The sequence below is a fragment of the Panthera pardus genome, unplaced genomic scaffold, assembly GCF_024362965.1.
Source record: "Panthera pardus isolate Hobbes unplaced genomic scaffold, ASM2436296v1 HiC_scaffold_3, whole genome shotgun sequence".
Taxonomy (NCBI): Eukaryota; Metazoa; Chordata; class Mammalia; order Carnivora; family Felidae; genus Panthera; species Panthera pardus.
Genome location: NW_026526876.1, coordinates 13337832 through 13363101, shown reverse-complemented (window position 1 = coordinate 13363101; position 25270 = coordinate 13337832). Strand labels below are relative to the sequence as shown.

At 54.8% G+C, this 25270-nt stretch overlaps 1 protein-coding gene across 3 annotated transcripts; it reads right to left on the bottom strand.

Annotated features, from left to right (window-relative positions):
• Positions 1–1532: 1532 nt before the first annotated feature.
• OGFOD3 (2-oxoglutarate and iron dependent oxygenase domain containing 3) lies at positions 1533–24390 on the bottom strand. 3 transcript variants are annotated; one of them, XM_019465821.2, is made up of 9 exons: positions 24137–24378; positions 22981–23198; positions 18806–18881; positions 17322–17364; positions 14878–14942; positions 14274–14330; positions 9326–9479; positions 5932–6055; positions 1533–1855 (listed from the first exon to the last, which is right to left on the bottom strand). In XM_019465821.2, the coding sequence occupies exons 1-9, from the start codon at positions 24208–24210 to the stop codon at positions 1719–1721; spliced, it is 948 nt and encodes a 315-aa protein (XP_019321366.2). In that variant the 5' UTR covers positions 24211–24378; the 3' UTR covers positions 1533–1718. The 3 variants fall into 3 exon arrangements, with proteins under 3 accessions (XP_019321366.2, XP_019321365.2, XP_019321363.2); XM_019465820.2 differs by lacking the exon at positions 1533–1855 and adding an exon at positions 3060–3482 and having other exon boundaries at positions 24137–24386; XM_019465818.2 differs by lacking the exons at positions 1533–1855; positions 5932–6055 and adding an exon at positions 6983–9044 and having other exon boundaries at positions 24137–24390.
• Between the last annotated feature and the right edge of the window lie 880 nt (positions 24391–25270).

Below are 25270 nucleotides of genomic sequence, written 5' to 3'. Positions count from 1 at the left end.
TGGACTTCCTTCTGAGGGGTATGTTTACCAAGGCCCCCGAACATAGTGTGTCTGAGCCAAGACCCGCACGAGGCCTCGGCAATGGCTTGCGGACAGCCAAACCCACCCGCCCCCCTGCACTGGCCCACAGAGACAGGCACAGAGAGGCCCGCCATATGGCCAGTACCTCACCACCATGCTCCCTTGTCCCACAAAACCTGTCAGCCCCCAGCAGCCCCACAGGTAAGGAGGGTCTCGGCTGTGTGGCTGGGGTCTGTTCTGGGGACTGGGGACCCAGGAGGGGGGGGCAGGTATAAACATATGGCCCACTTTTTCCTGGGGACAAAGCCTTGGTCCAGTAACCCACCCTGGGCACGTGGAGACCCTGGATGGCGCCCATCCCCTCCTCACCCTCATGGGCATTTTCCAGGAATAGGCCCCCCTCACATCTGTCTTCTCTAGCAAGGGGCACAAGAGGACAGGGAATGCTCCTGGGCCCGGGAAACCCAGAGAGCTCAAGCTGGCACCGGCCAGCTGTGTGACTGGGGCAAGATCACGAACCCCCGCCTCTTGTGTCCACAGGGATTGGGACGTCACCCATCATGCCCACCATGAGGCCTTCTCAGGATGAGGGACAGCCTGTACCCCCAGCTCTGTTGGGTCTGCTTGGTCTCCAAGGTGTGGACCCAGAAGAAAGCTCAGGGCAGGGCTGCAGGGGGAACAGGGCTCGGGCACCCGCTCTGGTCACCGGCTGCAGACCTTCCCCTGCCACTCTGTGGGGCACAGCACACAGCTGGTGGGGGTGAAGTGGGGAACGGAGGGCAGGTGGGAGGCTGGGACGGTGAACAGGAGCCTGCAGAGCCCCTGCCCAGGGAGGGGCTACCTGGATTCAGGGAGGGCAGTGGGCCAGCCCTACACTCACTTCTTCTGAAATTCAAGATCAAGTTGAACACCGGTATTTACGTCAGTCAGTCCAAAAGGGTCTGGACGAGCAATCAGTGACGCTCCTTCCTTCCCCGCGGCCCCCTGGAGCCTAGGGGCCTGAGGTTCAGCTGACGGTTAGTTTACTGGTGTCCTGTCCTCTGCTTGGCCTCAATCCACCGTCACGATGTCTGATCTGCTGCTTTGTACTTTGCCGGCGCTCCCCCAGATTATACGTGCCGTCTGGGGAATCGATTCCCGCTGCCCCACCTGGCCTACCCCGCACCCTGCCTTCCTATGCAGAGCATCACCGGGTCTCCTGCAGGGTGTGACCAGCTTGGTTTCTGGAAGATGCCGTGTCAGGAGGGACTCACATCACTGGTGTCTCAGGTCCTCGGCCCCCAACGTGTCTCCCAGAGCCGTGCACTCACTGGACCTTCTCTACAGGTCATGGCATCATCCACATTCAAAAGTCAGTCTTCGGCAGATGAATCTGGATGAGGCCCAGGCAAATGATTATCTGTTCACAAATGGGAATTTCCACCCAGGGCCCCGGGATCCCCTCTTGAGGAAGGGTCGCTGCTAGCTTCTGGGCCTGATGTCAACAGCACGCCGAAGCAAACACACAGTGCTTGGTGGTGAAAAGCTGCTTCCCCCTAATTTACTTACGGACGACAAATGATCGAAACATCAGGAAATCAAAATCCAGGGTGATTCATAAGGCACCTTGTTCAAAGGAAATGGGCTGAAATGGGGAGAGGAGGATGTTCTGTTCAGTGTGGCTGCTTCCCAGCGGGAGGGTGCCGTGAACAGGAGGGCTACGTGAACTCAGGGTCTGCGATCCCGTGGTCGGGGTTGCAGGTGAAGGCGATGGTGACGGCGTAGCGGGTGCCCCAGTGGACCTTCTCCACACGGTGCAGGTTCTCGGACCCTGAGGTAAAGAAGGACACCCGGCCTAGGACAGAGGAGAGAAGAGGGAAGTGACCCGGAGGCCACACACATGGCCGGCCCTGACACAGCAAACCAGGAAATAGGACAGGTGTACCCACCATGGGAACGGCTGCAGCAGGACACCTCCATGCGTCAGGGGCACCCCAGCCCCCGCCCTGGCCCTCTTTGTGGTGGGTGGGCCCAGATGTGGGGGCCAGGTCCTGCCAGCACCGTCCAGGGTGCCCCGACAGGCCACGTGACCTCCCCAGGCCCACCCCTCACAGGCTTTCAGGTTCCACTCCCATGTCAGACAAAACCAAACCCTGGAGAGTGATGGCAACGTCTTACCAAAGAATCAAGAAAGATATGTCAAGACAAAACACCCAATGCCTCGTCAGCTCCCTTCAAGTTGAGATAAATGGTCTTCACCTTTCTGCCTAGGGAAAGGCAGCTTCTGGGAGTCCAGAGTAGGGGCCCTTCCAACCTGTCCATTTTCAGACAATTCCATGTTCAACTGCTTCTGTCTTTAACTGGCCTTGCACACAGCACTATAGAATTTTCTACAAGCGAGCTGACCATTTCCAAGCCATGACGGAGGAACCTGAGATTCAGCAGGTACTATGCTCTGGCCGCGTGGCAAGGCCCCACGACAACCACATTTCCCTTCACAGTTACAGCTCAGCCGGTTGAGCGTCCGACTCTTGATTTCAGCTCATGTCATGAGCCCAGGGTTGGGGCATTGATTGAGCCCTGTGTCAGGCTCTGCACTAAGCATGGAGCCTGCTTGGGATTCTCTCCCTTTCCCTCTGCCCCTCCCCTGCTTATGCTCTCTCTCTCTAAGATAAAAAGAATTAAAACAAAACAAAACAAAACAAAAACCCACAACACAAAAAACAATAAAAAAACCCACAAAGCCACTGCTGGACAGTTGACTGCTTCCATCAATACTTGCAAATTGACCGCAATCTTTGCAAAGGAGAGAAGAAGCCACCTCAGACACGCCCTGCTTTCTAGCTGTAAACAGAGAACCGGGCTCTGTTTGGAAACAGCAGAGCAAAAGAAATGGTGAACACACAGGAAACCTATGAGTGTGAGCCTGGGGGCTCCTGGAACTCACACACAGTGCAGTCCCCTCCTCTGGACCAGCCCAGCCACCCCCATGGGAAGGAAACGCTTTCCCAGAGCAATCCGGACCCACCACACTTTCTGAGAGTTACATTTATTTATTTATTTTTTAATGTTTATTTGAAAGAGACAGAGTGGAAGTCGGGGAGGGGCAGAGAGAGAGGGAGACACAGAATCCGAAGTGGGCTCCAGGCCCTGAGCTGTCAGCACAGAGCCTGACACGGGGCTCAAACCCACCAACCGTGAGACCATGACCTGAGCCAAAGTTGGATGCTCAACCAACTGACCACCCAGGCACCCCAAGACTTACATTTTTAAAACACATCTTGTCCTTGGTCTCTTGATTCAAACTTGAGACATGGGACAGCAGCCAGGCCTGTCTGCACAGCGGCCGCCGGCCTCCCGTGCCCTTCCACCCCCTCTGCCCATGTAGACAGACGCAGTTCTCAAGTGTCTGTGGACGCACAGTAACAGTAGGGGTCTCCGTGTCCCTTCCAGCATTTCCGCACAGTTTGTAGACAGAGGTGCTGAAGAGCAGAGAAAAGGGGCTTGGGACAATACAGAGCCTTCCACCATTCATGCTGTTGGAGCCTCAGAAGAAGTTAACATTGGGACAGAAAAAGAGAACTTGAGGAAACAATGACCCAAACTTTCCCCAAAGTCGTGAAAACCTGGCTTTTAATCCAATCCAATCCAATCGGTGTAGCCAACCCCGAGTGGGACGCGGAGGCCCATCACAGTCAAACAGATGAAATGAGTCATTTGGGAAAATCTTGGAAGCAGCAGAGAAAAAAGGCAGTGATCATGGGGACAGTGACCCTGACAACGACTCTCCCTCAGCAAGAATGGAACCTGAAAATAAAATGATGTTTCTACAGAGAAAGGAAAATTCTATCACTCCAGAATTTCACAGCCAGTGGAAATATGCTAGAAAAGGTGAAATGAGGGCATTTACAGAAGAGCCACAGCCGGCAGACCCATGGGGCTGGGAGTGTTAAGGCCAAAGAAAAATGGTCCCCATTGGAAACCCAGGTCTATGGAAAAGAGTGAGGGTTCTGGAAAGATCGAATGAGTGGGAAAATGTAAGTGTGTATTTTATTGTGTGTATTTTCCTGTGAATTTCCACAAGAGAGGAGAGACTGTCCAAAGCAAGAACCATAACATTTAAATTGGTCTCATTGGTGGGTGAGCTGCTGTGCGTCTCTCCAGAGTCAAACGACAGCTCCCACGATGTCTGTGGGGACGAATGTACCTCGCTGAGCCCCAGGCAGGGACAGCACACAGTCAATCGTATAAAATAGTGTGGCTGCCTCTCATCTTGTCCACCTGGAAAGAGGCCCTCAGACCCCATCAAGTGCCGGTGTGGTAACTAGAGAAAAGTACGGCACCGGCTGCACAATCCTGAGCCCCTCTGTCCTGTCCAACCAGCAGGTAAGCCCTACACTTGATTCTGACGGGTGAAAAGTCCATAGTAATTAAGTAAGAGTAGTTTCCACAGAAATGCTCTGAAGAACCCAGTGGCAGGCCGCTCGTATCAGAACCACAAGGAAATTATTAGCAGAGGATGAAATCACCATCTGTCCAGGGACCAGTGCTGCTAACTCACCACACGAGGCAAAGAGCAAGACAGACCTGTAACATTTACACTGGTGGGTGGGGCTCCCAGGGCCACATCCCCCAGAATCTTGTCTCCCAGGGCCACGTCTTCTAGAACCATGCTCCCAGAACCATGTCCCCCAGGGCCACATCCCCTAGAACCTTGTCCCCCAGGGCCATGTCCCCCAGGACCATGTCTCCCAGAACCACGTCCCCTAGAACCTATCCCCCAGGGCCACGTCCCCCAGACCTGTGTCCCCCAGCAGTGGGTCTCCCAGGGGAGAGTCTCCCAGGGCCACGACCCCCAGAACCATGTCCCTCAGGGCCGTGTGCCCCAAGGCCACATCCTCCAGGACTATGTCTTCCAGGGGTGCATCGAGTTGTACTGCCCACCCAATTCTATAAACACAAAACATTTCAGTATTCACAAAAAGGTACTTTCTGGCTTTTTACACTCTTCAGTAAACAACTTAGAGATTGGGCTCACAAACTGAGTAACCAAGCGTGTGAGAGAAACTCAGTGTCTGTAATCCTGCATGTTCTTTTTCTCTGGGACAACAAGGGCACCTCTCAAAAGCATGTGCATGTAACACCCAGCCTCAGTGACAGAAGCTTCTCTGGTTCTTTATCCATTAAAGCCTTGGAACTGCAGGGTGTCCAGGGCCCCTCCTGCCCACTGACTGAGCCCAGGTCTACACCTCTTCCTGTGCTCACCCCATGGAGGGAGGAGAGCAAACCCCGAGCGGTTTAATTTCTTTTTTATGCCTTTTGATTTCCAAGCCACTTGGTGTCCAATTCAGAGCTACTACAAGGAGCAGTTTGGACCCACCGGCTTGGGGGACTGCCCCATGGCTGACAGGAACATTCTGGCCAAGCCAGGTGGGCACCCTCACTGGCCTGACCGAGCTCCCAGCCGGCAGGAGCCCAGTGAGCAGGTGAGGACAATGCCACAGGCACAGGTGAGACGCGGCAGCAGGTGGACAGCACTGGCGCTGTCCGAGGTACCTGGGCTGGAGCCAAGTGGCCGGGTCTGTCTGTGAGTCCCCCCTCTTCCCCACAAGTGCTAGAGGGAGGGACACGTCATCTGCCCAGCACCTGCTCACTGGGCAGCTGAGTGTCCGCACTGTGTCCGGGGAGGCAAGCCCCAGTGCTCAGCGCTGTTATCGACATCGTCAGGTTGGGAGTATCACCTCACGTGAGCTGCTGAGTCCCTCTGGGGAGTGCACTACAGGGCAGGGAGGGGCGGGCTCTGGGAACCGCTGTGCCATGGCGGCGGCACCCGTGGGGCCCCTGGGTGTCCAGGACCAGCAGACGCATCCAGGCAAGCGCAGCATCGCTGGGCATCTGCCCATGCCTGGGGCTGCCGCGTGAGGGCCCTACCTGCTCTTGGCTCCACTGTCTTGTTGGCCCCCTCCTCCACGAACACAAATCTCCCTCCGCCGAAGTCGTCCAGGTAGTCAGAGAGGTAGAGCAGCGAGGTGTAGTCAAAGGAGCCATAGGTCACCTGTGGGCAGAGGGGAGGGAGCGCGTCACCATCGAGGTGCTCGTGGGGCACACAAGCCCAGGACACCGCTCTCAGCCTTCAGAGGTCAGCATACAACACGTGCACCTAACAGAGGCCGCTCACTGCCTTCTTGACTTCAGAAACACCTTGGTTGAGCCCACGGTCGTGTGTTTTTGCTGGGACTCTGGCACAGCTCAAACGCCCGGACAGCTGTCTTCCGGAAAGGCAGCGTGTGCAGGACGCAGGGCAGACAAGCCGGCACCATAGCGATTCCTGGGACGGTGGCAGCGTCATCGCTGACCTGCAGGGCCAGTCTCCTGCACCAGCAGCAACGGCAAGTGCTGTCGCTCTTTCAGATGCTGGGCGACTCCAACCTTTGTTCTTAACTCTAGTAAAAACACGTGCCATAAATTTACCATTTAACCACCTCAGTGCGCAGCCCGGGGGGCAGCAGGCATGTTCTCACTGTTGTGCCACCATCCCCTGTCTGTCTCCAGAACTCCAGCCTCCCACATGGAAACTGTCCCATTACACGCTCACCCCTGCCCCCCGCCCCCTGGTGCTGACCCTTCTGACAACTTTAGAGACCTCATAGCCATGGGATCCCACGGGATCTGTCCTTTTGTGTCTGACCCTCTTTGTGTAGATGCTCGTTTGCAGAGGAGGGGTGTGTCTGAGCACGGACCCTCTGAGAATCGACCCCCACTCCCGCCTGGACGAAGGAATGGAAACAGGGGGCGGCTATCGTTTGTTTCCTCAGATGCCCCGAAGTCGGGGACGGAAGGGACCCCTGGAAGCCACTGCAGGCCAGGGCTGCCGCACAGACACATTGCTTTCAATGTGACACCTTCAGGGTTTGGTTTAAAACCTCGGGCTGCCGAGGAGAAACTAACTGTAATATGAAAGGAAGATGTAATTTCCAAGGGCTTCAGTGACACAGATCAGAACAAAGAGCTTTAATAATTAATAAACGGAATTAGTGAGAGATGCACTTTTCTCGTGCAAAGAATTTTAATCACATAACAATGTATTCCAGGCTGATGAACCATTCAATTAGCAAGTCTGGGGTAGGAGAGGAACAGTAACGGAAGAGTCTAAGAATTAGTCTGAAACGTCACCCCGCCAGCCCTGACGCGCAGCCCGACCCCTCCCTCTAAGCTGCTGGGTTGACAGCCAGTCTTACAAGATTTTACTGACACCTGTAGGCATCATGGGAACGGGACGCAGAAGCCCCCGGCCAACCTCCTGCGACATGTCTGACCACAGCTTGAAGAGCCTTCTCCCCTGCCACCATCTTTACCCCCATCACCATGACAACAGTCATCTCCTGACATGAGGTGGCCAACCAGCAAGGCTGCTGTGGTGACGGAGACCCCACATCACCTTGTGCCCTCTGCACCAGGCCACATGAAGCTGGATTCTACACACCTGGGCTTGGCTCCACAACCCCACCAAGAGCCCATCTTGGCTTCGCCTTAACTGATATTCGTTCACCAAACAAACACCAGGGTGATGGGAGACCACGATCTCCCAGGGCCTGCTTCTAGAACACCTTCAGCAGTGAACCTCACATGAGTTGAAAGCATACATGAGCCACATAAGCTTAAAAGAGACCCAGGTACAGCAGGAGGGTCCAGGAGCCTGACCCTCTCATACCCACCCATCCCCAGATGCTACACAGGAACCCCCCCAAAGCTCACGTGAAAACCGGGGACCCGGGTAAGGAGGAAACTGGAAGCAGCGGGCTCTGGTGGGGAGTCTGTCCTGAGCTAGAGACAGGAGCCCCGCGGATCATGAGCAGGTGCCACGGTCCAGTTCTCTTGTGTCTGAGGACGTCTTCTCGCCATGCCCACGTGTGAGCGGTCCTTGGCTCCTCGCACTGCCCTGGCTCCTGCAGACCCTTCTGTGGCCTCCTGGCTCTAAGCACCCCTCTGGAGAGCCTGCAGCTTCCGACTTGTCACCGGGGCCTGTCTCTTCCCGCCTGAAGAGTATGATCTTCGAGAACGCAGCCAGGGCGTGTTTCTCTTGAACCGACTCTTCCTGGTGTGTGGACGGCTGTCCTTCCTTTGTGCAGGAAATCCTCCTGGACTCCAGCCCACGCGTGGGGCCCCCTTCTCTGTGTGCTGGAAGTACCTGTCTGTCCTCCGCATACATTGTCTTTTCCCTCAGCACCAGAACACCCTCTTCTGCCTCTGTAGTGTCTGCGATCACCTGACACCAAAGGTCTCACCCTGTCCCCGAATGATGATCTGACCGTGGTTACCAATGGGTCAAAAGCTGCTAATGCCACGAGGTGCAGGGGGATGGGGCTCCATCACAGCCGGATCTGAGCACATGGTGCCTGCCACCTGGAGGCCAGAAACCCCACACTCCCAGCCTGAATCTGGTGGAGCCCCAGAGCGGCGTGGGCCCACACGGGAGCCACTGGCCACAGATGCCACTTCTGTTTACACTGGCTTGAGCCGATTACACGTCGGGGTCCTCAGTTTCACTAACCACACGCAAGTGCTCGCAGCCATGCATGGTGCCTCCTCCATCAGCTCAGTCGAGATGAAACAGACACTAGGCGTCTGGCTGGTCTTGAAGCCAAAGCCACATCTGCAAGCGTGCATCCCAACCTGCCTCATCACTCACCCCGGTTCTGGGTATTTTCCACTTGCTTCTTTTGTTCTAGCATCTAGGGACACGAGGGGTGTCCTGGGTCACCTGAGCACATGGCAGCCCTCGGGTGTCTCCCGAGGCAGGTCTCCCCTGGCAGCATGCCGAGACCGTGGGTGTGCAGGGGGGTGGGGGGGTGGGGTGGCTGCAGGACAGGAAGGGACGGGCTCCTCCTGCAGCTGGTCAACATCACGGATCGAGAGCAGAGCAAGGACGGGAAATCCAGAGGGTCCGGAGTGGTCAAGAGATCTTCCCATGAAGAGGAAGAACATGGGGGCGGGGCAGGCAGGCCCGAGGAGAGGCCACCTGCAGCTGCAGGGGCAACAGAAGGCTGCCCGGGGGACACATGGTGAAGCTTATGGCGCCAGTGGAGACGGCCACAGAGGACAGAGTGCCCACCACTTCTTAAAGCACTTTTCACCATCACTTGGGGACAGGTTCCCGCCCCCCCCGACTACATCCTCGGGGTTCGGGACACACCTGAGCATCAGAGACAAAGATGTGTAAAACCCCAACCACAGAAAGGCCGCAGTGGACACTCAGAAACCCGGGCGGGCAGCTCGGGCAGCCACGAACAAGCCCCGGGGCCCATGCTGGAGAGCGGGTGCCCACCTTGTCCACGTGCACGTGCCAATACTCGTCGTGTGCCGTCCGGGCTTGGGTGCTGTTGATGCGGGAGAAGAACGTGGGCTTGGTCAGGTGCAGCGAAGATGCGCTGATGCCAAAAGCCTGGGCGATCGTGAGCTGGACCTTCTGCCGCACGTCCCTGTAGAGAGGACACAGACGTCACCCAGGAGCAGCGCAGCCTCAGAGGAGAGGATTCTCCACGGGCCCCACGGAGCCCACGCAGCGCCACGCTACAGAGTGACACGGCTGTGGGAAAGCAGCAAGATGGGACAGACGTACGTGCGGTCCACGCACGTGTGAAGGCGCATCGTGTGCAGAGCCAGGAACCCTGAGGACCGGCTCCTTGGGGCATGGCCAAGGGCGGGGGCCCCATCTGCGGGGACAGACAGGCGGCTGCGGGGCGAGCGGCCCTCTGCACAGGGTGCACGTGCTCCCGACAGAGGCCCAGAGGACGACCTCGGCCCTGTCTGAGAGCTGCACCGTACGTGGTCAGGGGCTCGGGCCATTCCTGCCGCGGCAGAGCGGTGCTGCCCCCGGAGACACCAGCCCCTCCCTGGCACGTCCAGGGGTCTGGGCTCCCAGCCCTACACACGCGGCTGTGTGGCGAGGTGCCACGGGGCACAATTCACCACACGGGCATTCGTGGTGGGGGCACCACCCTCCCTGGACCACTGCTGACCTGCACGGCCCATTCCACAGAGCCCCAGGGAGCCGACTCCTGGGAGGCCAGGAGGCAGGGGAGCAGCGCTACACAGGCTGAGCCACACCTGTGAGGCGGACACATGCACTTGCTGTCCATCTACCTACACACATCTACACACGTGCACACACGTACCTACCTACATACATGCCCACACACATGCGCACACACGTACACACACCAAACACACTAACTCCCACACACATCTACGCATGCACATACCTGCTCCCATATACACGTACGTACGTGTACACACCCAAACGCGCCTACATGTACAGGTGTGCACACACACATACATGTGCACACACAGGTACCTACCTGTGTGCACACTTAGAGAATATATGGTAAACTAGGTCTAGGACCATAAATGATGGAGCTCCAGCCCAACAGGACATAAATCATTCCAACATTTCCAAACCACTGATGATGATGCTTCAACATGCACACCACGTGCTCAAGGGCACTCCCACAAGGCAGGGCACTAACTGGGGGTGCTGCTAGACCCTTCCTGGGGTGGGGCTCCCCCAAACTCATCTCAGTAAGTAGTTATTCTAACATTAGTGATGCCCATGGAACTTCTGCTGGACCAACAATTATGTTCAGAATTCTTCGGACTCCTCCATGGGGTAGGAGGGACATATGCATTCAGCAGCTCTTATCACCCAAGTCATAAAAAGTACTTATGAGCACATCACTTATCCAGCGGGCTCCGTTTCTTCATCTTTGTTCACCTTCAAGGCCCAAAGCATTTCAGAGCTTAGCCAAATGTCAGAGTCCGACAAACTGAAAGAACTTAGAGACTCATGATATTCTTCCATCTGTCACCAAACGGCACACGGTGTGGATGACGCATTGACAAAGCGATGGTGCTCCTCCGGGAATCAACCCCAGCTTCACTCCACGCACAAGCTTCCTCTCTCAGCTTCTGCAGTACTTTCTGCTTCTCTCTCCTGGTTTCCTCACTTTTATTCTATGTTCACCAACTTAACATTTCCACCTCGGAGCCAGAAAGAGCCCCGCCCACTTGGGGCACACTGGCCTTCCACTTCTTGGTTCCCGCTGTGGCGACGGCTCCCGCTGTGGCGACGGCTCCCGCTGTGGCGACGGCTCCCACGGGGCCACCAGGACAGTCCTCAGCTTTCATGGTTCTGGCTTCTGTGCATATCATGCTGCGTATTCTCCCTGATGTCAGCGCACAGATGGCGGCTGAGAAAAGTCTGGAAGCGATTTGGTGGTTTTTATCTTCGGCACATCCAGAAAAGGCGGTTTGGTGACTCAGAGTCCAGGACACGACGTGGACGTGGTCCTGAGTGTAACAGCCCGAGGTGTGGTGCGGGGAACGGTTCAGACCAAATGTTTGCCTTGAACATTGGCCAGATAGCCCATCTCAGCCACCATTCTCCTTCCAGGTTTGTGAGACCCACAGACGGAGCGTTGCATTTTCTGTGAATTATCGGAATCCTTGTGTGGGAGACAGCAGTGGAGAGGTCACCCAAACCCTGCTCTGTCACCCTGCAGATGTGCTCTGTGATGATCTAGACCATAAATTAGATCACACTGGTATCTCGTGCTGGTAATATTCTGGTCATGTCTCCAAATGCTCGGTTATTTTTAACCATAGAATAGACAAGATGAGAAAAAAGATTTCCCTAAACACTGCCATCTACTTGACAACACTCTTCAACAACATATTTTGAAAAGTTTTCATTATTTTTTTAGTTATTATTATTTAACAATTGGTTTATCGTGTGAAACTGATTGGTTCCTTCCCTCTTTCTTCATTGATAATTACCAATCTCATTTACTAAACCTTAAGCTGCACTAGAACACAGGGGGCATCGCCTGCCTCTTGGGAGCCATCATATCCAGTGCCCACGTGCCCAGCGACAGCACGCATGCTTCTGGGTGCAACCACCGACTGGGTTTTCTCTCCAGAAATACAAACTCTTTTTCATTTGTGCAACCCTTCCTGGGTTCTGTGTGCGACCGCAAGCCCTTCCAGACTACAGAGGTGACCGACACCCTTCCTCTCTGCATGTTCACACTCAAATGAGACAGAAATCTGCTGTTTTCCCTTCATTCACGGTGTTCATTCATATGTTTCATCGACCTTATGAACGTGAAAATACCGACCCACACTTTTTACTAAACGGTAACAAGGTGAACGACGTTAACTGGTCACTGGGTAATCACAGACTGAGGCTCCTGCACCACCAGTGCCCGGCTGGTTGCACCAGGAGACCCTGTCGTGCTCCAGGCCCAGACTTCACAGCCACCAAGTGAGGTCACTAGCGCATGGCAGGGATCAAGTGCACCACTCACTGCCGTTACTATTCATGTGTAGAGTTCATCCGACCCCTCACTTCTCTCTGGACCCGTAGCCCAGCTTTGTTTTCCAGCTGTCTCCCTGGAGACGTGACCAAGGGGAAGCGGCAGCTGTGTTTCCAGCCCAGGAGGCCTGCTGGCTGCTGGCTGGGGATGGGTGCTGGAGCTGAGGGCGCACAAGGGCAAAGTGGGGGCCGCGTGGGGACGGGATGCCCGGTGGCGTGACTGGCGGCCCTTACATGACCCACACGGGGATAGAACTGCACACACTCACACAAATAAGGTGAAAGCAGGGAATCTGAACAAAAAGGTGGCATGGTGCCACATCCTGGGGGCGACACCCTACTCTCACACGAAGCAGTTGCAGTCAGGGATCCTGGGTGGAGGGTACAACAGGGTCTCCCTGTGCTAGTTCCCAAAACAGCATGGAAGTCTTGATTATCTAAAAGTTAAAAGTTTTAAGTAAAAAACAAAAACACTCCTGGGGCACCTGGGCGGCTCAGTCGGTTGAGAGCCAGACTCTGGATTTCGGATTCAGGTCATGATCTCACGGTTCATGGGAAGGAGCCCAGAGTCAGGCTCTGTGCTGGCAGCGGAGAGCCTGCTTGGGATTCTCTGTCTCTCTGCCCTTCTCCTCTCCCCAAGATAAAAAACAAAACAAAACAAAACAAAAACAAACGAACACCTTGCCCCAGCGGGGGAGCTGCCAGGACAGGAGGGCTGTGTCTGACAGGGCACCAAGTGGGGGTGGCACTGGCATGTGTGGTGTGACTGGGGAGTGGGCACAGCCCTGCACGGCGGTTACAAGAGCTGCTGGACCCCCCTGAGGCTGGATGTGCCTCCGTATCCGTGAGCTGTCATGAAGGCCAGAGAACAGCCCTGGGCCGAGGGGCACACGCAGCCTCCACTGGGTGGCGTGAGGGCAATGGCCTGGCTAGACCCACAGCTGCGGAGGCGGCTGCCCTGTGTACTACCCACCAGCACAAAGCGTGCTCGGGTGAATTCCGCACGTCTGCCCTGACTGCGCAGAGGGCCAGAGAGGAGCTAGGGGAAGAAGGAAACCTCGGAGCCGGGAGAGTAGACCAGTCCGCACAACCCCGCCTCCCCTCAGTATTTCTGCGGCCACTCGCTGGGTCTTTGGGTTCCCTGGCCTCCTGGGGGCAGAGAGGTACCACCCCTTCATCCACCTGCCTGGATTCCAACAAAGTGAACGGTGCATTTCACCTCTGGTGAGACCCTCTGTTCCCAACATGCCCACGACAAGCCAGGGGCTGGGGGGGGGGGGGGGGGGGGGGGCGGGGTTGAAAGGGGACGCTGCTGGGGCGTGGCCGGCGGGCGTGGATGGGTGGTGGTCTTTGAGGGCGTGGTCGAAGCGTGGATTGGATGGGTGTGACCAGTGGGCCACGGACTGGGAGGTGTGGTCAGGGGCAGGCTGGGACTAGGCCGGTGTAAGTGGATAGGCACACCACAGGGGGAAGGGGACAGGGTGATGATGGGGTGAGTGCGACCGGGACCAAGGGGGTAGGCGTGGCCTGGCCAGGCCAGGGGAATGGTGGGGAGGGCTTGGCGTAGGCCAGGGGTGGGCGTGGCCTGGATTGAGTTGAGTGGGCGGTGCTGGCGGGGTGGGTGTGGTCTAGGGTGCGTGGTGGGCGGGGGCAGTGGGTGGGCGTGGACTGGATGGAGTGGAGTGGAGCCGGGGCTAGTGGGCGGGACGAGGATGGGGTGGGGTTGCCTGGTGGGTGGGGTGGGTGTGGTCTAGGTGGTGGGTGGGCAGTGCCGGTGGGCGGGGCACACTTGGGTTCCGCCCCCGGTTGGGCTGGGCTCCTGGGCACACCGACCCTCGGCCCTCCCCACTCAGCCCGCTGCACTTGCCTCCACATCTGACCTCCTCACCCCTTTCCTCCTCACCGGTACAACTGGAAGTCCTCTTCTGAGAAGACGGTTTGTATTTTATCTCCAAAGTATCTGCGAAAAAACAGAGTATTAACAAATGCAACATTTCATTAAACGTTTATTGTTAACGTTTTATTATATAACATTTAAATCTTTTCCTTATTTCCTTTAAACTCAGTGTTTCCTCCAACTAACCAGTAGGTCCCTGAAAACTAGCTTGTCCTAACTGCTCCCTCTACAATGACAACTATGTGATTAAAAGGCAGGGAAGTCAATACCAGCAGAGTGAGGGTGACATTCAGCAAGGCTGGGAGAATCCCTTTCCTTTCCTGGCCTCAGGGAGGATCAGAGTGCCCCTGACTCTTTCCAGCTCCCCTTGGCCCCAGAGCCTGGCGGGTACCACTGCCCCCCCACTTCCTTTAGCTGTCCCTAGGCCTCAAGTAGGTCCTGCTTCCCCAAGAAGCGCTCCCTGGGTGTAGCACTAGACTATTCCCTGCAGCTGGTGAACAGGGACCCTGCACATGAGAAGGGCCACACCTCCCACTTCCCAGATAAGAACTGCACAAGGGTGCAAGGTCATACCGCACAGAGAGGGTCGCAGCCCCTCTTGGGCTCTCACCTGTACAGGTTCACAAAGTGCTTCCCAACAGACAGGGCTCCTGAGTGCAAGTCCAGGATGGACGCCTGGAAAAGACGTGCACAGAGCACAGGGTGACGGGGTTTGAAAGTCGCCAAAGGTAAACGCAGACCACTGAGATCCAGCCTATGCTCGCCCTGGGCCAGGGAGCAGTGCTGGGTTTCAAGAAAGTTGGGCCCAGGGTACGTATAGGACATCTCGTTCTCTCCTGCCTAGTCCGATTTTCTGAAAACAGTCCACAGTCTGTGAACTCCTGCAGCTGAATCACACCCCACCCACCCTCCCTCCTTCAGCCCTGTTGAGGTGTAAGGGGACCACACATCACACGCCCATGAACCACCATCAATCACCAAGATAACAACCACATCCCAAAATGTCCTTGCACCCCTTTACCATCCTGCTCCTGCCTCTCTCCACCCACCCCTCCCCACCCAGGCAACCACTGATGTGCTTCCTGCCATGACAGATTCACGCTTTCTAGAATTATCTGTGAATGCAATCATGTGGGATACGCTCTTTTTGGGTCTGGCTCCTTCCACTCAGCATCCCCTCTCTGTGGTTTGCTCATGCCTTCGTGTCTACAGACGTCCACCGTCCTTGTTGCTAAGGAGTACTCCGTGGTCCGGGATGCCACAGCCACGTGGCCTGTTTCCAGTTTGGGGCTATTACAAATCTGCTCTGAGCACTGGCGGACAAGATGCTTTCATCCTCTTGGGAAATCCCTAGGAGTGGAATTAGTGAGTCATACCTCTCTACAGGATGGCCAAAGTGTTGTGCACTCCCTTCTGTGGGCCCTTCCCCATATCTAGAAGTGGTCACCAGGACAAATCATCTTTATGCTGTCTGGGAAGCTACTATATCTTTCCTCATTGATACAGCAACCAGCCCGGAGGTTTGAACATAATTTGAGCTTAATAAATGTTAACTGAGGGGTGCCTGGGTGGCCCAGTCGGTTAAGCATCCGACTTCAGCCCAGGTCATGATCTCACGGTTTGTGAGTTTGAGCCCCGTGTCGGGCTCTGTGCTGACAGCTCAGAGCCTGGAGCCTGCTTTGGATTCTGTGTCTCCCTCTCTCTCTGACCCTCCCCTGCTTGTGCTCTGTCTCTCTATGTCTCTCAAAAAATAAATAAATGTAAAAACAAAAAATTTAAAAAAAATAAATGTTAACTGAGCTTAAAGACATCAAATCTGATAATTTGCCACAAGACAATTTCCTGGGGGAATGCCCAACAATGAATAAGAAATGAGTCCATGCACAAATGGGTTTTTAATAAATGCTCCCTCTGAATCAAATCAAACAGAAATAAAAGGAGCTTAATTTCCAGGTAAAAGTTTGCAGAATAAAATAACGCCATGCAGATCATCAGAGAAATACTTAGAAATTCTACCAAAGTCTGTAAACTAATCTTCCCAGGACTTTCAAACATGTAGACTGATTCAGATCCGTGTAATGGCGATAATCCAGGGATCACCAAACAATGCAGAGGGGACTGATCTTCCACAGCTCCACTCACTGGGTGAGGAGACCCACGTTCAGGATGCCACACAGGAAGGCAAGCTGACGTGCAGGGTTCGCAGGGACAGAGGCTGCCCAGGAGGCAGATGAGACACAGTGCTGGCCGCCTGTTCCCGGCAGCTGTTGTAACTAATCACCACCAACTGGGGGCTTGAACCAGCAGAACTTTATCCCGTCACAGCTATTGAAGCCAGAGGTCCTAAATCCAGGTGTGGGCAGGGCCACGCTCCCTCCAGAGGCCCTAGGAGAGAGTGCCTCCTGCGTCTTCCAGCTTCTGGTGGCTCCAGGCGTCCCCTGGCTTGTGGCAGCATCCTTCCACCTCTGCCTCTATCTTCCTGTGGCTTCTCCTCAGATCTCCCTCTGCCTCTCTCGCCATTGGACTTAGGGCCCACCCAGTCCAGAACCACCTCCTCTTGAGTCCCTTAACTTAGTGGCATCTGCAAAGACCCTTTTCCAAATAAGGTCCTATCCCCAGGTTCCGGGGGGGGGTGAGTCGTTCATGTGAGCCCTGAGCCCCCTGCACCTCACAGATGACAGTGCCCACACCGTGTCTGTGGGCACCTCCTGCCCGGGGCCTGGGGAGTGTGTCTGCCACCATTTCCCAGCAGCCCTCCCACTTCAGCCTCTCCTGTTTCCAGGGCTTGTCACCCTCCTCACTGGGCTCCTAACTCACTCCCCCTAAGCTCACTGCCTGCGACCAGGTCCATCTGCCCCCAGCTGGGTGTCTGAAATACGAATGAGATCTGGAGCAGGTTGCTGTGACTCACCCTGAAGAGAGGGGACACTCCCATGTCCACCAAATGTGGCGTGGGGGGAGGGGGTACCCAAGAGCCCTGCAAATCCAGTGCTGCTGTCCCTCGGATGGTGAGCAAGTTAAAGGGGTAGAAAGAAAACTAAAGCAGGAACTCACCCCTCCATCAGATCCTCCCAGGGACAGCCCCTTCTCGGCTATGCTGTGGGGAAAGGTCATTGTAAGTCAGGATTTAGTCGGTAGAATAGTCTATGATATAGCTGGGCAAGTAACAACCAGCACGATTAATGCAATGTTAACAGATCATTTACTGTTTATGATATAAACACACATTCAGACCAAAGGACTCAATTTGCAAAGCCAAATGAGAAAATGGCAATATTTCATCATGGTCTTGTTAATTATATATGACACAGTTTAGAAACTACTGAGCTTAAATTTAATTTCCACCTTTGGCACTGAGAGCTGGTGCCCACTAAAATAGGCTGAACTACCCCCACTGGGTCCCTCTGGGCTGACGTGTCCCCCCCGGTCATCAAAGGCTGGGGGGACACCTTTGCAATCCCCAGCTGAGGAGGTAGAGGCCCCATGGTGGCCTGTGCTGCATCTGACAGGACCATCCACATCACTGGAGACGCAAGAGCATTTTACAGACCAATCACAGCCTACCAGGAAGCTGTACTGGGGACAGATCGGCCCCTGAAATATCGCTGACTCCTGCCCAACAAGTCCCTACACTGTTATGTAGAAGCATGGGGACCGTCTCCCTGCTGGGACCCTCAGCTGGGCACACCACTGGCAGAAGGCAGCCGGGACCCTCGGCTGGGCACATGGGCAAAAGGCAGCTCGAGAGTCAGACTCTGCTCCACTGGGCACTTGGCATGTGTGTCTAAACAGCTTTTGTGTCTGAACAAGTTGTTGGAAAATCAAAACCTTAAGATCTTGTTGTTAGGAGCACCTGGGTGGCCCAGTCGGTTGAGCGTCTGACTTCAGCTCATGTCGTGATCTCACAGACACTGTGAGTTCAAGCCCCGTGTCGGGCTCTGTGCTGACAGCTTGGAGCCTGGAGGCTGCTTCGGATTCTGTGTCTCCCTCTCTCTCTGCCCCTCCCCCACACGCGTGCGCGCGCTCTCTCTCTCTCTCTTTCTTCCTCTCAAAAATGAATAAACAATAAAAATTTTTTTTTAATCCCAACAAAGGAAAAGCCAGTGTCAATTGTATCTGAGTAAGACTTCCTGCCCCATCCTGAGTCACAGCTAGTTGGCCAAAGGGCTAATTCCTAGCCAGTCTCAGCACAGAGACTGAACTGCTCTCTAGTGACCACCTGCTCTCCACAGGTGTCCCAGGGCTCCGCCAGCAGCTCATGGAAGCAGCACTGCCCCGACCTCCTCTACAGGTCAGAACCACTTCCCGTGAAGAGTGGTTAGGCTTCTGGCAGGTTCCATCAGCAGCCACGTGACTGAGGGCAAAAGCCTTCGCTCCTGGAAATTGGAAAAGCCTACCTTTGCCCTTGGAAGCATACAAGAAAATTCTTAGGGAGTTCTAAATGAATTTCTTTAAATCATCTTTTTCGTAGTAATTGTCTGGTTCCTGTCCCCCAGCCCCACTTTCACACTTGTTCAGGACAGAAAAGGCTTGGGTACCTGCGAATCCTCTGGGCTTCATCCCTGGTGATGACGGTGTCGGTGATGCCCCGCCCACACTTCCTAGGGGAGCAGCCTGGAGAGAGATAGCCAGAATGAGATGCTGACCCCATGCTGAATCCCAACAGAGCCATTTGCATTTGTTGAGGATTTACCTGTAGCTGGCCTTCCCCAGGGACAGTTTTGTGGGGTGGGCTGTGCCTTCCACAGGATTGGGGGGACAGATTTGGCAAATAAAATGCAAGACACCTAGGGGTGCCTGGGTGACTCAGTTGGTTAAGCGTCCAACTCTTGATTTCGACTCAGGTCATGATCTCACAGTTCATGAGTTCAAGCCCCGCATCAGGCTCTGTGCTGACAGTGCAGCCCACCCCCCACCTCAATAAATAAGTAAACATTAAAAAATAAAATAAAATAAAATAAAATAAAATAAAATAAAATAAAATAAAATAAAATAAAATAAAGGACACCTAAACAGGTATGAATTTCAGAGAAGCGACAATGATTCCTCAGCATAAGTGCATCCTGTGTAGGACACGCTGACATCCCACTGGGCACAGCACACTCCTGGTGGTCCCACACCAGGCAGGACGCTGGGAAGCATCTGGCTCATTGCTTACCCTTGGGAAGAGAGCCCTGAGCCACCCCAGAGGCGGCATCCATGACAATCCATGACCACAGACCCAGCCTTCCTAAGCCCCTGTGAGAAAGTCCTTCCAGGACAACTGAAGTTGTGCTTGTAATTCTAGTCACTGTCCTATCCCAGGGACCCAGCAAAAGCTGCCACCAAATGTGCTTACCACATGTCCCACCCTGAGCTCCCTCTGCCTCGCTGCAACCAGGAGGTGCAGCTGCTTAGGGGCATGAGGATAAAGAAGCCCAGTTGGGGATGGAGCCAGGGTCAGGTGGATGAGGCCAGGAAGAGGCAGAGCATCAGAGGCAGACAGGCTCTGCAAACTCCTTGTGTTTCAGCACTTAAGGTGGGCCCAGCTCCCTTGTACTAGGTGGGCCATCAACAGGTCCTGGCCAATGAGATGGAGACTTGGGACACTCAGGACCTGTTGGGCTGACCTTTAACTTTTCATCTTTTCTCCCCCCTTCCTGCCTGGAACATGAGCCTGGTGCCTGGAGGTCAGAGAATGTCCTGAGACCATGTGAGCCACACACTGAGTACAAGTGGTGAGGGGCTCACAGAGCACCAGGCCAACCTGGGGGCGGGGGGGGGGGGGCTCTCTCTGGGCCTTGTTGTGTGGGGAAAATAAACTTCTACTTGGAGGACCATCGGGGGAGGGGTGCTTCAATTCCAGAAGGCTAATACAATCCTACTGACACAGGTGTTTTCATTATAAACAAAAGCCAGATGTATGCTTTTCATAAAAAATGTAAATATGAGACACAGAAGGGTTAATAATAAAAGAAAATACAATGATCACCAAAAGAAAAGTTGGAGAGTGATATCTGTATAACTAATGCACTTTAAGGCAAAAGAATCATTACAGGGAAAAAGAGGGTCATATTTAGAGGTGATAAAACAGTTTACCACGAAGATGAAGGTGTGACAAACAGCATTAGTACCATCTCAAACGCGAAACAGTCAACATGACAGAAGCTACCAGACCCACAGTCGAAGTGGAGATTCCTGCACACCTCTCTCAGTACTCGATGGACAAAGGAGGCAGAAATCCAGAGGATATAGATGGTTTGTATACATGGTAGGAGACTAGGAGAATTACATAGAACTTTGCACGCAACCACTAGGAAACATTTTTCCAGGTGTATATGGAACATTTACAAAAACACAAAATGAAAGTCTGAGCCAAAATCAGAGGATCGATATCATACACATTATTTTATCTGCCTACAATGCAATTAGGTTAGAAATCAATTTTTTTAAAAAATCTAACCATTTTTTAAGTTCATTTATTTTGAGAGAGAGAGAGAGAGAGCACACACGTGTGAGGGGGAGGGGCAGAGAGACAGGGGGACAGAGGATCAGAAGCGGGCTTCATGCTGTCAGCACAGAGCCTGACACGGGGCTCAAACTCACGAGCCCTGAGATCATGACCTGAGCTGAAGTGGGCTTCGTGCTGTTAGCAGAGAGCCCAATGCGGGGCTCAAATTCACGAACCGTGAGATCATGACCCGAGCCAAAGTTGGACACTTAACCAGCTGAGTAACCCAGGTGCCCCCAAAATCAATTAAAAAAATTTTTTAATGTTTATTTTTGAGAGAGAGAAACAGAGTGCAAGCTGGGGAGGGGCAGAGAGAGAGAGGGAGACAGAATCTGAAGCAGGACCCAGGCTCCCAGCTGTCAGCACAGAGCCCCACATGGGGCTTGAACTGACAAACCTCGAGACCATGACCCGAGCTGGATGCTCAACCGACTGAGCCATCTAAGCGCCCCAGAAATCAATTTTTAAACAGAACCAAAACCCCATAAGTTTTGAAATGCTAAAGTCCATCAGCGACACGTGTTCAATGTGAGTGTGAAGAGCATCATTTGGGTGAAAAAGTGAATTTTGAATGGCTGACTCATCTGTGCACGTGCATGAGCACACACTCCACATACACACAGTGCAGCAGCCTGTCCAGACACCCCCCAGGGGGCAGATCCTCCCACATCAGGAGCCCCCTGCCCCAACGAGAAGCTTTATTTTATTTTTTTTTAAATTTTTTTTTTAACGTTTATTTATTTTTGAGACAGAGAGAGACAGAGGATGAACGGGGGAGGGGCAGAGAGAGAGAGAGGGAGACACAGAATCGGAAGCAGGCTCCAGGCTCTGAGCCATCAGCCCAGAGCCCGACGCGGGGCTCGAACTCACGGACCACGAGATAGTGACCTGAGCTGAAGTCGGACGCTTAACCCACTGCGCCACCCAGGCGCCCCAAGAAGCTTTAAATACACTTTAACTATTCTTTGTATTGTGGTAAATATACATAACACAAAATTTACCATTTTAACCATTTAAAAAAAATTTTTTGAGAGAGAGAGAGTGGGGGAGGGGAGGGGCAGAGAGAGAGAGAGAGAGAGAGAGAGAGAGGGAGGCAGAGGATCGGAAGCAGGCTCTGTGCTGAGTGCAAGACAGACCACTGCTGGGCTCGAAATCACGAACTGAGGGTTCATGACCTGAGCCAAAGTCGGACCCTTAACCGACTGAGCACCCAGGCGCCCCCCATTGTAACCATTTTTAAGTGTACAAGTTCAGGGATATGAGGCAAATTCATACTGTTGTGCCAACATCACCATTCATCTCCCGAATGCCTTCATCATCCCAAACTGGAACCCCGTGCCCCCCCCCCCCCCGGAAACTGTTTTAATGTGGCTAAATTATTAAATGGGCAAGAAGAAACTTCACTTCTAACTACTTGAAAAATACTTTCTCAAAAGCTGGGACACAGGTTAAGAGGGAAAGGCTGAGGGAGTCAGGGGGAGGTAATCCCCTCTGGTGTGCGTCACCACAGCGCCCCTCAGTGGAAAGACTCGGCAATCTTCTTCCAGTTCAGGTCCAAAGCATTGCTCCGAATTAAAAAATTAACTGAATTTTGTCCTCAAAACCCAGTGGCGCAGGCTAGGTTTTTAAAACTGAGAAAGCGTCCAGGCAGCAACGAACGTGCAGGAAATAAAGCCGACAGTGCCCAGTGCCGGGGCAGGCGCGGGGCGGGGCGGGGCGGGGCGGGGCGGGGAGGAGGGGAGGGGGGAGGGGGCTCTCCAGGGTGCTGAACTCCAGGGCGGCCGCTGCCTCTGGGCAGCACTCCCCTCCTCCCCTCCAGAAGGGGACACACAGGGACACACTACACGACACCAGGAAGGGCTTCTGGTAGGGACATTTTTCGTTGCAACATTTTCTGCAGCAAATACACCTAATGACACTCTACAGCTAATGCCTTTTCTGGCTTCAACTTTCTCATCCCTGCCTTTCCAATTCTGTTATGTCCCTTCAGGCAGTCTCCTCCAACAGATAGTACCCACAGTGTGGGGCACCTCGGTGATCAGCAGGCCTGCCCTTGCACTTCCCAGCCCACGTGTGGGTTAACCGACCTGAAGGAGGGAAAGTTTCACTGTACCCCCCTGACCCCCACACCACGTCGCTGCAGCGAAAGACCCACGCATCTCAAACGCATCACGTTCGGTGTTCGCGTAAGGCTCTTTCCCAGACCAAGGCTGCATCGCCTACCTTCAAACCTTCGGTGACTGTCATAGTCCTCCGAGCAGGGCACCTCAATGAACCTGCCAGGCAGGATCTCCCCACGGTGAGCCAGGACCTCAGTGACGCCATCATCACCCCCCAGGCTGCTCCAGAGCAGGAGCCCAGTAAGCACAGCACAGGCCCCCAGGACGGTAGTTCTCAGCCACTTCCTCTGCACCTCCCAAGGTGCCCGGACATTCTTTGTGCTGAGGACAAAACACAACTGCACTCACATGTGCTGAAAAGTGGGCCACGATGACCAGGGAGCATGTTCACACTTAATCACAGGGAGCCTTAAACTGTTCCTGCCCTAACAGAGGTCAGAGCTACTCCCAACCAATCCCGAAGCACTCGCCAGCCTGGAAGGATATGGTGGGGAGTGTGGCCCCCAGCCCCATCTGACCAGGCAGGGCTCACTGTGCCCTGTGCTGGCAACCAGATGAGCTGCCGGCCAGTGTCCCTCCCAGCCCAGCCAGGCTCATGGAGAACCTGAATCTATGTTGCCAATGCCAATCACGTTCCCTGAAACCGAAAGTGACCCTCCAGAACCACACATGCGCCCCTGGTGGACGTAACTAAGGTGTGAGTCCACCCACAAGCCAGCCAAGAGGACAGTACAAGCAACAATGAAAATCATTCATAATTAAGACACTTCTTGCACAACCTGGGTTAACTGTATGTCTAACTAACGTAATTACTGATGTTGCATGCATGTGTGTGTGCACGTGTGTAACTGAGAAACTGTGTGCTCTGTTGTCTAGGAAAAACTTGGTGACTGTAGGGCTTAAAGAACTTGCAAAAAATAAGAAAAAAGATCAAGGCACCCTTGCTTTAAATATGTAATTAATTCTTGAAAAGGAGGGAATCTGACTTATTTTTATATGTGCCTCCCCCCTTTGCAGTGCTATATGAAGAAAACGAATTCCAGTTAATTAAATCCCAAGGTGGGCACAGCATGGTCAGACCATGTTGAGTGGACACCTGATTATTTTAAACAGTGATCATAGATATCCCCGGGGCGGGGAGGAGGAGTCGACCCAGCTGCGCAGCTCGCGCTCCCGAGGCCCCGCCCCAAGCAGACCACGCCCATCACACGGCCCCGCCCCGCCCGCCGCAACTCGCCCCTCCCGACGCTGCCCTGTACCTGCACGGGCGCCGGCGCTCTGACGCCCCGCTGCCCTCGGGCGCCCTGAGCGCGCCCCTCCGCTGAGGCGCCATCGGGCCAGGCCGCTGCGGAACCGGGTCGAAGGCGGGAGCCGCCCCGAGCCCGGGACGAGCGCCGCGAGGGGAAGCGCGAGGCCGTCGCGGCCTGGGACGCAGAGCGAAGCGCTCGGCCGTCGACCCCGAGCCTGGCGGCCAGGCCCGAGCAATCGGAGGCCGAACGCCGAGCAGGGCGGGGCGCCGCGGACCTGGGCGCGCACCTCGCCGGACACCCCGCCCACCCGCGCGCCCCCCGCCCGCCTCTCCGTCCTCGGAACGCGCTGAGCCTCAGAGCCTGCAGTCAGAGGAAGTGCGTTCTCGTCCGCGTGCGCGCCCTCCTGCCGGGGTCTCCGGGCCCTTCTCAGAGGTCTCCAAGCCCTCCTCCCGGGGTCTCCGTTTCCTTCCCTGGGGTCCGCGCCACGCCTGGGGTGCTGGGCCCGGCTGGTGCTCCGCGCACGCGTACCTCGCGAGGGCCCAGCTGGTGTGCAGCTTTCTGTTTCCGCACAGGACCTCGTCCAGTGGGTGAGAAGGCACCGCTCACCCAGCCCCGCCAGCAGCCTGGTCCCGAAGGAGCGCAGCTACCAGAGAGGTTCATGCGCGAGGACGGAGTCAGGAGAAGGCGAGCACCCGGAGGGAAAATGTTCACACACTTGCTGGTCTGAAAGGCCTGCCCACACTCCCGAAACTGGGCAGCGGAGTGCAGCTCGGGTGCCATTCGGGGTGCCATCAGCGTCGGGTGCACACCCAGCGGAGAGGCTGATCAGTGACCTCCTGCCCCGGTCTTCGGGATAGTCTCATTTCTGCAGACTTCGTGCAGGAGGGAGCCGGAGCAAAGAGAGTCGCACACTCTTCAGAGATGAAACACTGACTTCTGTTTCTTTTCCTTCAGATTTTGCGGAGGTTTCGCGTTGTTAAGCCACCGTGTGTGTTTCAGGTGAGACGTCGGTGCTCGCTTACCTCGGCTTGCGGGGGCGGGAGCAGGGCTTGTGTCTGAACCGGAGGGGATGTGCACACCACCAGTGCACACCCCTCAGCCTGGAAGTGTTTCTTTTAAGTCTGTTCCCTGGAGAATGGAATT

Excerpts from the sequence above, each read along its gene's own strand:
- OGFOD3 (XM_019465818.2), bottom strand. The coding sequence starts at position 24,210 with ATGGCGCCTCAGCGGAGGGGCGCGCTCAGGGCGCCCGAGGGCAGCGGG. Across the intron at positions 14,943-17,321 it reads TGGGAGGATCTGATGGAGGG|GCGTCCATCCTGGACTTGCA; the intron begins GTGAGTTCCTGC and ends CGTCTTTTCCAG. Across the intron at positions 9,045-9,325 it reads GGCACGTGCACGTGGACAAG|CCTTCTGTTGCCCCTGCAGC; the intron begins GTGGGCACCCGC and ends TCCCCCGGGCAG.